We start from the raw sequence: 14267 nt of genomic DNA on the forward strand, positions 1-14267 counted from the left end.
GTCGTGCGCCTTGCACGCACACTCCAAAATAAGTGTGGGTCTAAAACTATCGTGCGGCCTTCGCCGCCACTCACTAATAATAAATAATATAATAAGCGCGGTCGTAAACATATTTTGTTGGCCTTGCTTACGCACACTCAATAAGGAAGACAGTGTGGGAGCCCCTTTGGGCACCACACCAATAAGCGCGGTGGATCAACATCTGTGTGCCGCCTTGCACGCACACTCCAATAACTATAATAAGCGCGGTGGATAGTGTTGCCCTTGCAGGCACACTACTCATAAACAAGTGTGGGAGGCCTTTGGCACCAACCAATAAAGATAAAAAGTGTGGGAGGCCTTTTGGCACCCACCACATAAGATTTGGATAAACAATAGTGTGGGAGCCCTTTGGGCACCCACACCACATAAGCGCGGTGGATAACTATCTGTGTGCGCCTTGCCGAACACCAATAATAATAATAAGCGCGGTGGATTATACTAAGTGTGCGCTGCACGACACATCAATAATAATATAGTGCGGTGGATAACATATAGTGTGCGCCTTGCACGCACCCTCAATAAGAATGACGCGGTGGATACCATATAGTGTGCGCCTGCACGCACACTCAATAATAAGTGTGGTGTATAACATATGTGTTGCGCCTTGCCACGCACACTCAATAATGAATAATAATATAATAGCGCGGTGGCATAACATATAGTGGCGCTTGCACGCCCACACTCAATAAGAAGAAGCCCGAGAGGTTTTAAAGAGTGTGCTCCTTCAGGCACACTCAATAAAGATTTGGATAACAATAGTGTGGGAGCCCTTTGGGCACCCACACCAATGAAGATTTGGATAACAATAGTGTGGGAGGCCTTTGGGCACCCACACCAATAAAGATTTGGATAACAATAGTGTGGGAGCCCTTTGGGCACCCACACCAATAAGCGCGGTGGATAACATATAGTGTGCGCCCACTCAATAAAAGCCTTTCCAGGTTGTTTCCTGTGGCTATTACTGAAACTGTAGCTATTACTAAAACTACATTTTCCTCGAGGTTTTCTTCCTCTTTCTTCTGTCTGTCCATTCGTGAGACTTAATGGAGAAAACACACACGGCAGTCACTGCTACGTCAGAAACAAGAGAAATAAGTTCACATATTGGTTAAGAGATTAGGAGACATGAGACCTCTGACAGCCAAGGCTTGTTCAAGAACTAAGCCTGGTTCCAGGCCACTGCAAACATCTCGAAATTGTTTAGCAGGAACAAACAGCTCTGATGTTCATTGGCAGCATATTGATAGCAGTTTTGTCCTGTTTGAGAAACACTCAAACAATCAGATCTCCAATTAAGAATGGGGACATTACAGGAAGCTAGACATGAGTCTCATCAATGAAACATAGCAACAACAAAAATGCCATAAAAGCTTGAAAGAGAGTGATGCAGATGCACAGGTTTTTATAAGTCAACTGCAGACTAAATTATAAATCAACATATATTATCGTTGATGTAAAAAACAAACAAACAAAAAACCTGGTGGAAAAAATTTAACTGTTAAATTGTGTACTAAATAAGATCAGGTAACATTACTCACTTAGTTTAAAAATAATAAATATGAAATAAAATATAAAATGTAAATTCATATAAAGCACAATTTTATTTACAGTGTAGTATTTGTACTACAATGCTATGGCTGTTACTATTACTGTTACTACTGTTCATAGAACATGGTATGAAAATTATGAAAATATGTTTCATAGGATATGAGGATATGTTTGTATGTATTAGCTGAGTGTACTCTGAATGAAAGTGGGGGAAAATTGATAGAAAACATTTCTAAATTAAAAAGGCTAAAAACCAGCAAAACAGCATGACATCTCACCACTCAAATGTTTCTATGAGATAAATAGGATCTAAATCTAATAAGAGTAGAACCAAATAGGCCAGATGAATAGACCTCAACATGCCATACACACGCACATTTAAGTCTTACACTACCTTCTCTCCTCTCTCTCCTGGGAAACCCCTCTTCCCTTCATCCCCCTACACAGTGGATGGAAACATCAGGTCAGAGAAGCAGCGGGGCAGTTAAAGCAAACACGTCAAAGGACGACAAGGAATCAGGGGGAAAAGTGAGTACTGCTTCTTGATGTGGACAGGAAAAGATCTAAATGTTAAGGGACCTTCTATCATGTTAGTCCCTGGATGGATTTGACAAGTGATTGCCTTGAAAAACAATTAAAGAGTTGCCAGTTCAGTGGTGATTTCTGATCCAGACAAAGCAAATTAGGCAACTCAATGTTAACCCCCTTTAACTAACATTGAGACTTTATTCTGGATACAGATCCAGGCTTAATGATCATGTTTTCAGTAAAGGGCATGTAGTTATATATCAATTAATCTGTCAATTCACAAAATATGGGCTAAAAATGTAGGGCTAACATAACCCTACCCCGAATGCCCCTGGTCTAGTGTAAGCCCTTTCTTTGATGAATGAACTTGTCTATGTGAGCAAGACGATTTTGCTTGAACAAACTGGGTAGGAGGCACTGATATTTTATAATATTTCCTATCCTATAAGAATTGACATACTAGATAGAAACAAGCAACGCTATGTTATTACATCCACATGAGTCTGAAACAAAAGCTAGACCAAAAACAGAACTGGATACTGATCACACCAGGGTGAAAACCTGGAGGTCTTGGTCTAGGTGTGCAGCATATTTTCTATAACTAATAGTTTTGAGTTAAAAAAAAAAAAAAAAAAGATTACAAGTCACTAACTAGTTTTTCTGTAGCTTTTCTCAAAATAGAGACCCACTTTTCTTGCAGATCTTGCATTCAAGACTAATGATTACAATTTCTAAAATCTTGGCTTTGGCTCTGAAAAGAACATAGTAAAGAGCCTGCAACCTTTTCTGGTAGCTGTTCCTGATATTTTCTAACAAAAATGAAATAGGTAAGGGGTGTTGTTTAGCTCAGTTGGTAGAGCAGCCGCCCCATGAACAAAGGCTTAGTCCTTGCCGCAGCAGCCCAGGGTTCAAATCTGACCTGTGGCTCTTTCCCGCTTGTCATTCCCCATCTCTCTCTCCATACATTCCTGTCATACTTCAGCTGTCTTTATACAATAAAGCTTAAAAGGGCCAAAATATATCTTACCTTAATTCCTTGGTCTCCCTGAGAAGCAAAGCAGAGAGAAACATTGTAAATGTAACAATTGATAAAACTATAGCAGTCCACTAGATGGAGTACAAGATCCTCTAAAAGCATTACAATTAGCAGGGATGACTATGCCTAAAGCCTCAGCATGGATGTGCAGATCAGAAGTAGTTTGTATATCATCTAGTTATCTAACCCTATTGTGCCACCTCCAGGAAAAAATACCCGATAACAGTGCCTGCGAAGGCCTTTCCTCTGTCCTCATAGTGAACTTCAACACAGTAGCCCGGTATGCTCATAAAGCTCTTGGCAGAGAGCAGAAACAGGATTCTGGGCTGATTTCATAGGAAAACAAAACGAGATGGAAGAATAGTTGAAGCTGAAGTTTACAAGGCAATAATTTGTACAGAGGTTCACAACGACAAGGCTGTTCCAGTGGTCCCCGCCTCAGAAAAGCTGCAGTATAAACTGGACACTGTGTTTGACCTTTACAGTCACCGTGAAAAAGCAATTGCTTTCACAGGAAGTCATGTAGACATGTAAAGTTTGATGATACCCAGGTGACTGACATAATTTGCTTAGCTCTGAGGACTTTAGTGGAAGAGCAAGAGTAAACCTTTTTATCAAGTTTGCTATAAATGGCATAATTCTGTCAAAAATCTTTTTTTTTATATTTATAATGTCAAGTGACTGCAAAAATGTCACAAAATATGTCTCTAGGAAACGTGTCATTTACCTTAAACCCTCTTCAAATCATTTATTGTTGCTTTCTTCCTTCATTTATTCCAGTTTTACTTGTAAATCAAATTTGAACTTAGAAACATAGTCACACACAGGCACGCTCCAACCATGGTATTCCATCTATAGCCTGCCACAAATAGCTTCTTTTAATCCCCCAAACCCTTTTCACATTTTTGGCATCTTTCCTTTAGTCATCTCTAATGCCTCAAAATTCTAGTCCCTAATAATACCATAAAATGTCTTAGATTAATGAAGAAAACTTGCTGAGTACATGTACGTGTATGTCTGTCTGTCTGTCTGTCCTCTAGAGGAAGTCTGTTAAGCCATGGCAAAGTGGAGAAGGACAAGCACGTAGAGAGTGTAGCGGGCATAGCTGACTTTGCCTTCCACACAGCTTCAGAGCCAAGTTTAAATCCATGATCACTAGTGTGTGCCTGTATATGCTTTATTAGTCCCTGTTTATTCAGTACTAAGTACTATTATGCAATAACTGAACACTTTCCATTGAATAAATGTCAAAACCAGAAATGTGGCAGCAGATGCTCCCTGCATCATTTTGTGAGGTCAGGGTATTTTTTTATGATATCAGTTCAAAACAACTTCCAAAGCTGCATTTAATAACTTGTTCGTAAAAACTTGTTTTTACCATTTCATTTAAATGAAACAAATGTGATGCTTGCTAGGAGGGCCAGATAATGACTAAGCTAGGGCACAGCTATACAAGACTCCATGCAGGAATTGAGTCAAACCTTAAGCTCGATCTAATATGAGGGTTTATCAGTTGGAGATAGAGAAATGAAGTTGGTGTCCTTCTTAGAACGGAGTCCCTTTTTTGTTTTATGGATACTGTTTCCCTGCTGAGTTTGACTGTAAGTAAATTATACTTAAAATGTTATTATGAAGTTATTACAGTTATTTGAATATGTTCTGTTTCATCACTTTAATCTTTTGTCTTGTTTGGAGCCGTGGGGTATGTGTCAAGCACTCCTTCGTACTCCTTACCTTGGTATTAGAGTGTTAACTCTAACACTCTAATACAATTTTTTAAAGGTTTTTGCTCTTGAATTATTGCAGGGTAATCATTTTGCAAAAGAATCACTTCATAGTCAGTTTGGAGGAAGAGGGATCATAACACATAGCACATGGATGTTGTTAGAGTTTAAGAAATCTATCTAAATTAAATTTTAACTCTTTGTCTGTGAAGCGAAATGAAAAAGTAGACAGTGAATACCTTTGGGCCCTCAGGACCTGGTGAGCCAACATCCCCTCGATCACCCTGAGACAGAAAGACAAATATTAGCACCGATCCACAGAAAGTTGACTAACAGCATCTAGATTGTGAGTGGACTACTTTCTTTTTAAAATATCAGTTTACTGCATAGAGATAGAGGTGAACTTCTAACAATAATAAAGTATGCTTCTCAGCCAAAGAATGAATCCTTTCTGCATTGATCCCTACAGGTACTAAAAAGAATATGATGGATAAAAATTCACCATTACTGGGGAAAATAAATGATTTCTTTATGTTCACAATAAAAAACAAAAAAACAAACAAACACCAATTCCTCAATGGACAATGTAATATTACTATTACTGGACAATGTACAGTCATTTCAAGCCTCTTTCAAACATGACATACAGTAGAAAGCTCACCTTGTGTCCCGGCACACCTGGCTCACCCTGGAGAGAAGCATGTCGAAAACAAAGTACTTTGCCACCCATTGTAACAAATTGAATATGTCAGATGTACAGAAAACCAGGTGGCCGAGGCTAGATTTAGGGGCTACAAAGTCAAGAGACTCTTTTGGACTGAGCTTCAGTCCTGCTCAAATATTACTGCACATGATAATGCTTACCACAGCTTATGAGAGATATAGCTTATTTACAACATGTTTAGAGACTGATTCACTAACACTGACCACAATCTACATTCCTCCTTCTAAGTAATTCATGACAATTAAAGCATCATGTGAAGATCTACTCATCCACGGAATGTGTAATGTTGTGTAGGTGGGCTTAGTCTGAATGTCTGAGCAGCTGCACAGAAACCAAGTGGAAACATCTTGACCTGATCCCGGTTGCTTGTTTAATTTGGACCTGAGTGTGTTTGTGTGTTATAACACACCCTTGAGTCGTCACAGTGTGTGTCCACAGTGATGCTAATCAGGTTTTTCAGAACTGTAATTCTTTGAACAGTAAAAGAAATTTGCTTACCTTCAGTCCTGGTAAAAGCTGCAGAAAGAATGTAAAAAGTAAATCAGAAGAAGGTTAATGTCACCAGCCAATGTCATCAATGAGAAAACTCTGGAACAATAAAGATGAATTTTCTGAACCAAAGCTTACTCTTGGGTCTTTTCCTGGTTTGCCTGGTTCACCAGGCTTACCCTGTGTTGAAAGAGAAAAGACTTCTTTACATACAATCTAGTATACCTGTCACATGCCATTTTTATTTGCAACTATGTATTTTACATGCACATACTGTACATTGTGCAGCAATCACCAGTGATCAATTGTGCATAGGCCTAGTTAATGTAAAACAAGCCTAATGTCTCAGCCAAACTGTATTTTGTAGTAAAGTACAGGTATGACAAGATAGCAGTGGCTACATTTGAAGTACTGTAATGGAACCATGATTTTTTTTTATTTTACCTGAAATTTTTTCATTAAAGCCTTGTTAGGAAATATTTGGATTACAGTATGTCCACTGAAATGCTTAGTGGCTTTCAATTAATTTGAAACTGAGACAGGAAGGGTTGGGCTTGTATTACCAGCATACTGCAGTAACTAAAATTTAATAGGACAGCAGGAGACAGATCAGAAAACAAGCAGACTTTGGACTAAAACTGATCAAATGCACTTATTAAACAGAGGAGAACACACACATTGAATGGCCACTGATCCAAACAAATAGGCTGATCCTTTGTTGAATTGATAACAGATTAAGTTAACATCAGTTTATACTGATTGTGCAAAAACTGAAATGTTTTGTATGGTGATTAATGAATGTGTAAAAAATATGAATTCTGGGTGAACTCCTAGGACTCACTGGTGGACCACTGGCTCCATTCAGGCCTGGGGTCCCTGGGAGTCCGGGTGGCCCTGGAAGTCCCGGGGGTCCCTGCACTCCAGGTTCGCCCTGCTGAGAGACCTTGAGTTACATTTTGCCCTGCTGGAGCAGATCTTGCCACACAGGCCATGCCAACACAACAACCTCACACTACACCGCAAATAACTGCAGGAGGGGGCAGAGAGGAAGTTTAGCTGGGGAGCAAGGCAAGCAGTCATAATGCTAAAGCACAAAGATTTGTCCATGAACTTGATCTCTTATTAAGGGTAAAATATTTCAAATTCCAGGTTCACTTATTAGTTCTTCTGGAGCCGTCTCTGGTCATCTGCTAACTTTGAGCCCTTCTCTATACATGGGATCAAAGTGAGCAGAGTAACCCTTGGCCCGGGGTAAGGAACTGACTAACTGAACATGCAATATCAGCTGTCTGTGTACATGCAGACCCAATCACATGTGGTCAAAGTCACTGACCAGGAGTCAGTGAACAGCCAGCTAGATCAAACAGGGGTTTGATTACATGCTTATTAGTAAGTGTATGTTAACACTAGAATATTTTGCCACAGATGTGGTTATTATGCTGTTTCTTCTCAGTGACTACTTTTGTTTGGAGAACAAGGTACAGGGAAATGAGGGACACTGATGATTTTTTTTTGTTTCTGGATCACTATTTTTTTCAGGATTCCTATGCAGTACATTACTTATTTGCACACATGGTCTGACTTAGAAGTTCTTAACACAAAGTCTTGGCTTCAGTCACACACTGTTACTGTAGGAGAACACACATGTACAGTAGCTCAGAAACACAGAGTGCTGCCAAGCTTCTATTCTGTGATAATGGAGAACATCCATCCACATTAGACATTCAATTTTATGGTTTTCTATAGTGCAAAATGTGTCCAGATATGATTTATGGCTCTGGGCAGGTAAGGTTTTCCCAGGTGTTATACATACACACACTGTTATACTGATAATAACATGTGATATTCTACACAATTGGACAGCATTCAGAACTTTATAGAAAAGGAAATCTGCTATATTTTTCTTTATCACAACGGAAATCCCATTATTTAAGATAGTCAGCCTTAATTGGCTGATATTTGATTTATCATGGGAGCAATATGAAATCTGTACAGTATGTTAGTCCATGTGTTCAATTTCTGACAGCAGATATGCTTATCGCTAAACAAGGTATTGTGTCCAGGCACAGAGAAGACTGAACACCAGGGATAAAGAAGATGGAGCAGATGCCAATAAAGCTAACCTGTGCCAGCACATTGAGGCTGCCTCACACACATCCTTGAAACATGCAAACATCATTTGGTAACATGCTTTATTGTACCGAGTATATTTATGAATTTCATTACATTCAAAAGAAAATTATTCATTTAAAATTGTATCTAAACACTGCAGCAGTGATTTCGGTGTCTATTCTATACCCATATTGTTATCTAAGGCATAATTTGCATTTATTTTGCACAGCCCAATATCCCTTGAGAAAAATGTTCAAATGTTCAACTCGTGTGTCTAAGGCAATAACTGGATGGGCTGGATGACCAACTTTCATGTGAGGGAGTGGAGTTTGTATCCCATAATTCACCAGCAATAAATGTTAGTGTTTTTTGTTTGTTTGGCTTTTTTAACAGTAATTACCACCTCACCATTACTCTTATCTTAACCAACTGTTTTAGTTGGCTATCCTTAATTACTTTAATACAATAGTAGAATGACAAAAAACCAAACAAAAAAAAACAAACAAACTAGTATTTGATGTAAATCAAGATTTTGGAGAATTATCGATTGTTGTGTGTTTGTCATATTAGTCATATTGAACAAATATTACATCTGAAATATTCACTTCCAACTTAAATTAGTTTTGTATCTCTTACATATCTGCACATGGTAGAATAGCATATTTTAAGTTGGTTGATAATGTCACCAATTTCACCAATTCTTTGAGTTTGAAAGATGAGGCAGGTAGGGACCAACAAATAAATGCCATAATGGTGCATTGTGGGAAATGTAGGATCCAGCACTTTATATGAATTTGCAGAAGAAATTACTTTATGAATAGACTAGAACTGTAAAATAATAATAATAATAATTTCAAGTTTTAATTATCGTTAATTTTATCTCAGATTAAAGAAAGCTTTACATGAATGATTGATTCTGTGGATAGCTTGAAAGCTGAAAAAAAAAACAACAACAGCTTTTTCATTTGATTTACTGTCATGTATTTTTTGACAGAGAGGACCTTTAAATACATAAAGTGAACATCAACATTTAAAAGTAGCAGCAGCCCAAAGCTGGTTAACTGGAGCATGATGGCAGGAAAAAGTTCGAGAGATTTTGGCAACAGATGGCGGCGGCTAGCATGACAGATGCGAAGGGAAGGGGGCAGGTAGAGGGCAGAGAGAATTGTACCTTGAGGCGTTTTAGAATTAGAGGGCTTATTGAGGGCATGTTGCGCACGGTGATGGGCAACATCTGCCGGGGGCAGTCACAAAGCACAGGTGGCCAGCGGTGCAAAAAGGTCGCAGGGTAAAGGTCACCAGGAGGCCAGAGAAAGGAAACAAGGCAGAACCAGAAGAATGAGGGGAGAAAATAGGGATGGGATATGGAGGAAAAAGAGAAATATAACATGAGAGTGGAAAGCAAGGAAATGGGAAGGCAAAGAGAGAAAAAGGAAACAAGGCTGAAGAAAGGAAAGTCAAAAAGAGGCACCAGCACAGCAAACTATGGGCCTGGAGTGGTAAAGGGGGTAGTTGATGTACTGTGATGCTTCTTTATTTCAAACTTTAAACAATAAAGTGTAAAATTATTCAAATTTCTTAGACACTGTCAGAGTCGGTTAGTTCCTTATCAGTCAAACATCCCCTATTCAGGATTTATGTGCATCAATGTCCCCATTGAAAGCAAACCAGGCCCCTAGATTGCAGCTGAGCAGAGGTGGGTGCCAGTCTTGCCACAAAGAGAGTACAGCAGTACAGTTGCAGTGCACATCCAGACTTACTGTGGCCAACTGTCCAACACAGGGCTGTACAATACGCCGTTTCTGTTGAGATGACCAGCATGATCAGATACAAGTTTAGGAGAGGGCGGTACAGGTGAACCCGTTGATAATTACTGTACATTTCCCAACTGACACAAGCAGAACCAGCAGCAATCAACTTGCCTTCTTTCACTATAGGGTACATATTTCCACAAATTTTATTATGCAAAAGTTTAAGGTAGAGACAATCTTTACCCAGTACTAAAACTCAAAAGAAGTATTCACCACTATTTCTGACTTTAACAAATTTGTCATGCTAAATCAGTTTTGGAATGTACATTGTGTGATCAGTCACAGTATTTCTAAGTAGATCAGTTGAAAGCCAAAAATAATAATCCTATTTGTATGGAAATATATGCCGCATGTTATAAGTAAATATAAGTAGGGGTATACATGTAGTAAAAGTAGGCAAGTGTGCTGCTTTGTCTCTCACCATTTCCAGCTATCCACCACATCTGGAAACAGGTTTATATGTCGCTGCCAATATTAAAGTTAAATCAATTAATTTAAATGTAATTTTCCAACTGTGTTAAAGTTAAGTCTAATTCTCATTTTCAAATTTAGGTGACATGATTAAAGTAATGAACTTGTGTACTTTGTAGCATTCTGTCTGCTGTTCTCATGACCTCAAACAGAATCTATATTACATTGTATAAAAAGTTACATTGTTCTGTATTCTACTGTAAATGTTGCTAATAGCAATTGCACTTTTGTTGGTGTTTTATAGTTTTGTCCTATCAAAAGTTCTTTAGTGTGGCTCATTACAAAATATATTTCAAATTTAACTCTAATCAAATCTAATTAGAATTTACTTTTCATTTGTATCTTGTAAATGGCCATTGAAACTGGAAAACTAAATATTCTTCTTCTTCATTCACCATGTGCACACACAAAATTCAATTAATTGATTAAATTTTAATATTGGCATCCAGTACTTCGGTAGAGTGTATGATTCACTCTAATCCCAGTAACAATTAAATGTGAGACTATCTGCATTAGCAACCTTGTTACCACAGTGATCTTTTTTTTTCTTTCGGGTGGAGAGCAGAGGGTTAAGGAGTGCCATGGCTCTAGCACTGCCTCTCTTTGCGGCACGACTTAGTGACACCCCAGCTGAGGGTTATCTACCAGGGTGTTTGGAGGCACCCACAAACCTTCAACATCAGAGCCTGACTGGAGCGCAAGGCTGCCAGGGTTTTCAGTGGAAGATCCTGCACAAAGAGCCCCTGCACACCAGGGAAGTGGTCATTTCAGATAGTGCTGGGGTAATGGCGACAACAAGCCATTATCCAGCCACACAAATTTAAGTCATGGCTTGAGAAGTCTGACTTTCAAAAATGACTCAACATGACTTATTTTCTTTCAGAGAGTAAGAAGATCAGTTTGAGTCAGGATATGGTTAACCTATCTTAGCAATAAAGACTGGCTGCAGGGAAAAACAGATGCATGTGAACACAAATGTAAAATAGGAATAGTAATGGTAATTTTTAATTTGAATGTATTGGGGCTATCGCTTGACAAACCTGCACTATATCGAGAAATAAACTATGGTTTGTCGAGGGATAGTTACTAAACAAATCAACCATTAAAAATATTGTCATTTTTAATTTTTTATTGCTGTACAAGTTAAACAAAAAGAGTTGCAGTCTGCTTTATATTATATTATATAGGTTTATCTGTTCTCTTTGAAGAAAACCAGGATCTAATCATGCTGAGTTACGTGAACCACCTCATGATTTAAAATGAGATTGATATAAATCTTGTCACAATCAAAGCAAATAAACTACTTTCTGTACAACAGATCTGCTTCTGAAATACACAATACACAAGAAATATTACAGTGACACCATATGTCTCTGGGGCCTGGAGTGTGAGCTAGGAATGGGGCTCCCATCCCATTCGGGGAGCTCTGGAAGTATATGAAAAATTTAACCGGCATGCAACTTGAACTTGAACTAGAAAACCTACTTTGATCATCTTAGCAGGAGCAGTTTAATAACTGAAAGGTTGATTTACACTGGGAATGGACTTAGCTATATGAAAAATCCCCCTTTACACAGGAGACTGTTACTCTTGGCACCCCCTCACACATACTCTTATCAAAACTGACTGTATGATCGAGCAGGCCGTCAGTAATTGCCTTATTTTCTCTCAACCTTCAAAACCCTGGAGACGGTGGCCAAAAAACTGCAGAGCTCTGCATGTGTTATCGTTATGATACAGTACTGTACCGCAGTCGTTTCTCACATTACAAAACTATAGATACAAAGGGTGATAATATTGCACACTGTAGGATGGACAACAACAGGTTCAGTGCATGGCATAATTATATTTACAGTATATTGCAATATAAAAGGCAGATTCAAATAATACTTTTCCAAAACATTGATGATAAAGTGGCAACTTTCTGTAATACATTAATGAGAAAGAATTAGTTTCACAATAATGTTTTCTTACCCTGTGTGTGTAGTCTCCACATATGCCCTTGAGAGAAAGAAAAATGTTTTTACATTAATAAGTTATAATCACTTTCAGATGAAAGGGGAAGCCCATTGATTTTACACATGGAAATTATATTACTTGTCATGGGTAGTGCAGTTTAGCCTGTGGACACACCTTAATGTGTTCTGTGGTGGTCTATAACAGCTTTGTTTTGTGAGAAAACAACACAAAACATGATGTCATAGTGATGCCACTAGGGTAATTTCATCTTGTGCGAGGAGACTAGAAATTTACAAAGTCTTTACGAAGACTTTACAAAGCCTGAGTTACAAACTGTGGGCATTAAAGGACCAATGTGTAGGATTTAGTGGCTACTAGAAACTACTGTGGCCATGAAACACATGAAAGAGTGAATGTTTGGTTAGTTTATTTCTGGGCTACTGTAAAAAAAAAAAAAACATTTGCAATGCAAAATTTAGATAAAAATGCTTTTCCAAAAACATTCAACATGGCAGACTCATGGCAGGATACCTGCAGCACTTGTAGATACAAAGGTCTCATTCTAAAATAATAAAAATATAGCAAGTCTTATTTTTAGGTGATTTCACACTAATGAAAACATAGGTACACTGGAACTTTAAGTTTAAAACACTTAAACAAGCAGGTTAAAAAAAAGAAGTTGGATCTTGCATTATATGGAATACAGGATGCTCACTTTCTCCCCTTTGGGTCCAGGGTCGCCCTAGAAAACAAAACAACACAAGTGAATGAGATATATGACTGGTTTGAAATGAGCAGGTTCTTCTTCATCTGAGGATTGATATCAGCATTTAGAAACTTACTGGGAGTCCTTTAGGGCCACGCTGACCCTGAAACAACAACACAGTCAGTCTTGAATGTGATTGAGGCGTACGTTTGCAAAGTAACTAAGATTTAAAAAAAAACAAAAATGGAAAACAAAGTACTCCAACTAACATGAGTGAAATGAGTAAAACTGTCAAGGTAACAATCAAACTAACGAATTAGCGTTTGCGACAACTTGTCCCGCGTGTACCCCGCCTCTTGCCATAAGTCAGCTGGGATAGGCTCCACCCTACCATGACCCTGATGAGGTTAAGCGATTACAGAAAATGGATGGATGGATAGTTTCCAATTATTGGTGTTGGCAAAGGCAACTTCCCATCAGTCATCACTCAAGAAGGGGGTCTAGTAGGACACATCCAGTGCACCCCATAGGCTCAGCAGCTCAAAGTCTCTTTGTGAAGACAACAGCATTTACCACTCAAAGCCTTTTTCAGTAGTCCCTGACATTTCTTTGGAAGGGGACTAAGAAACAGGAGCTCATTACAATGCCATTAATCAACATTAAACATTATTGCTTAATTCAACAGTGAGGTTTTTCCCAACCCTAAAATTGAGAGCTGGCTTAACATTGATACTGTTACAAAATCTTACTGAATGTGTGGTATGGTTAAGAATACAGAAAGATCATTATTATAGCGAATAAACTTTGCCTAGTGTTAGGCAACTAAAATACTTTAATAGTAAAATAAAATACTCTAAAAACCCTAAAACTAAACTCAAAAAAACTTTAGAGAAAGATGTTAAATAAAATGAGAAATGTCTTTGTAACGAGCTTGAAGCCATCATGAACTTAGAAAATGCTACATTCATGCTTCATCCATCACCCTGACCTTTATTTTCTATGCTAAAGGACATAAAAAACACACTTCTTTCTGCCCAGAAACTAAACACTGAACATAAAGTTAAATAGCCTGTGGAAGCTGAAAGTCCACATAGTTGATTGAGCTCTGTAACAGTCA

At 38.3% G+C, this 14267-nt stretch overlaps 1 protein-coding gene across 14 annotated transcripts in view; it reads right to left on the reverse strand.

Moving 5' to 3' along the window:
- Window positions 1-1698: 1698 nt before the first annotated feature.
- LOC104939034 (collagen alpha-1(XIII) chain) overlaps window positions 1699-14267 on the reverse strand; it is a 93190-nt gene continuing 80621 nt past the window's right edge. For 5 of the 14 annotated variants that reach the window (XM_027276346.1, XM_027276345.1, XM_027276340.1 and 2 more), the window contains 11 exons: window positions 13287-13313; window positions 13160-13186; window positions 12460-12486; window positions 11157-11228; window positions 6933-7025; window positions 6230-6271; window positions 6101-6118; window positions 5540-5566; window positions 5118-5162; window positions 3146-3163; window positions 1702-2029 (listed from right to left, as the gene is read on the reverse strand). In XM_027276346.1, coding sequence (XP_027132147.1) covers window positions 1976-2029; window positions 3146-3163; window positions 5118-5162; window positions 5540-5566; window positions 6101-6118; window positions 6230-6271; window positions 6933-7025; window positions 11157-11228; window positions 12460-12486; window positions 13160-13186; window positions 13287-13313 — 450 coding nt within the window. In that variant the 3' untranslated portion in view covers window positions 1702-1975. Of the gene's footprint in view, window positions 2030-3145; window positions 3164-5117; window positions 5163-5539; window positions 5567-6100; window positions 6119-6229; window positions 6272-6932; window positions 7026-9374; window positions 9438-9963; window positions 10006-11156; window positions 11229-12459; window positions 12487-13159; window positions 13187-13286; window positions 13314-14267 lie in introns of all 14 variants that reach the window. The other 9 variants (XM_027276337.1, XM_027276336.1, XM_027276339.1 and 6 more) reach the window with 9 other exon arrangements.

The sequence above is a fragment of the Larimichthys crocea genome, unplaced genomic scaffold, assembly GCF_000972845.2.
Source record: "Larimichthys crocea isolate SSNF unplaced genomic scaffold, L_crocea_2.0 scaffold342, whole genome shotgun sequence".
Lineage (NCBI taxonomy): Eukaryota > Metazoa > Chordata > Actinopteri > Sciaenidae > Larimichthys > Larimichthys crocea.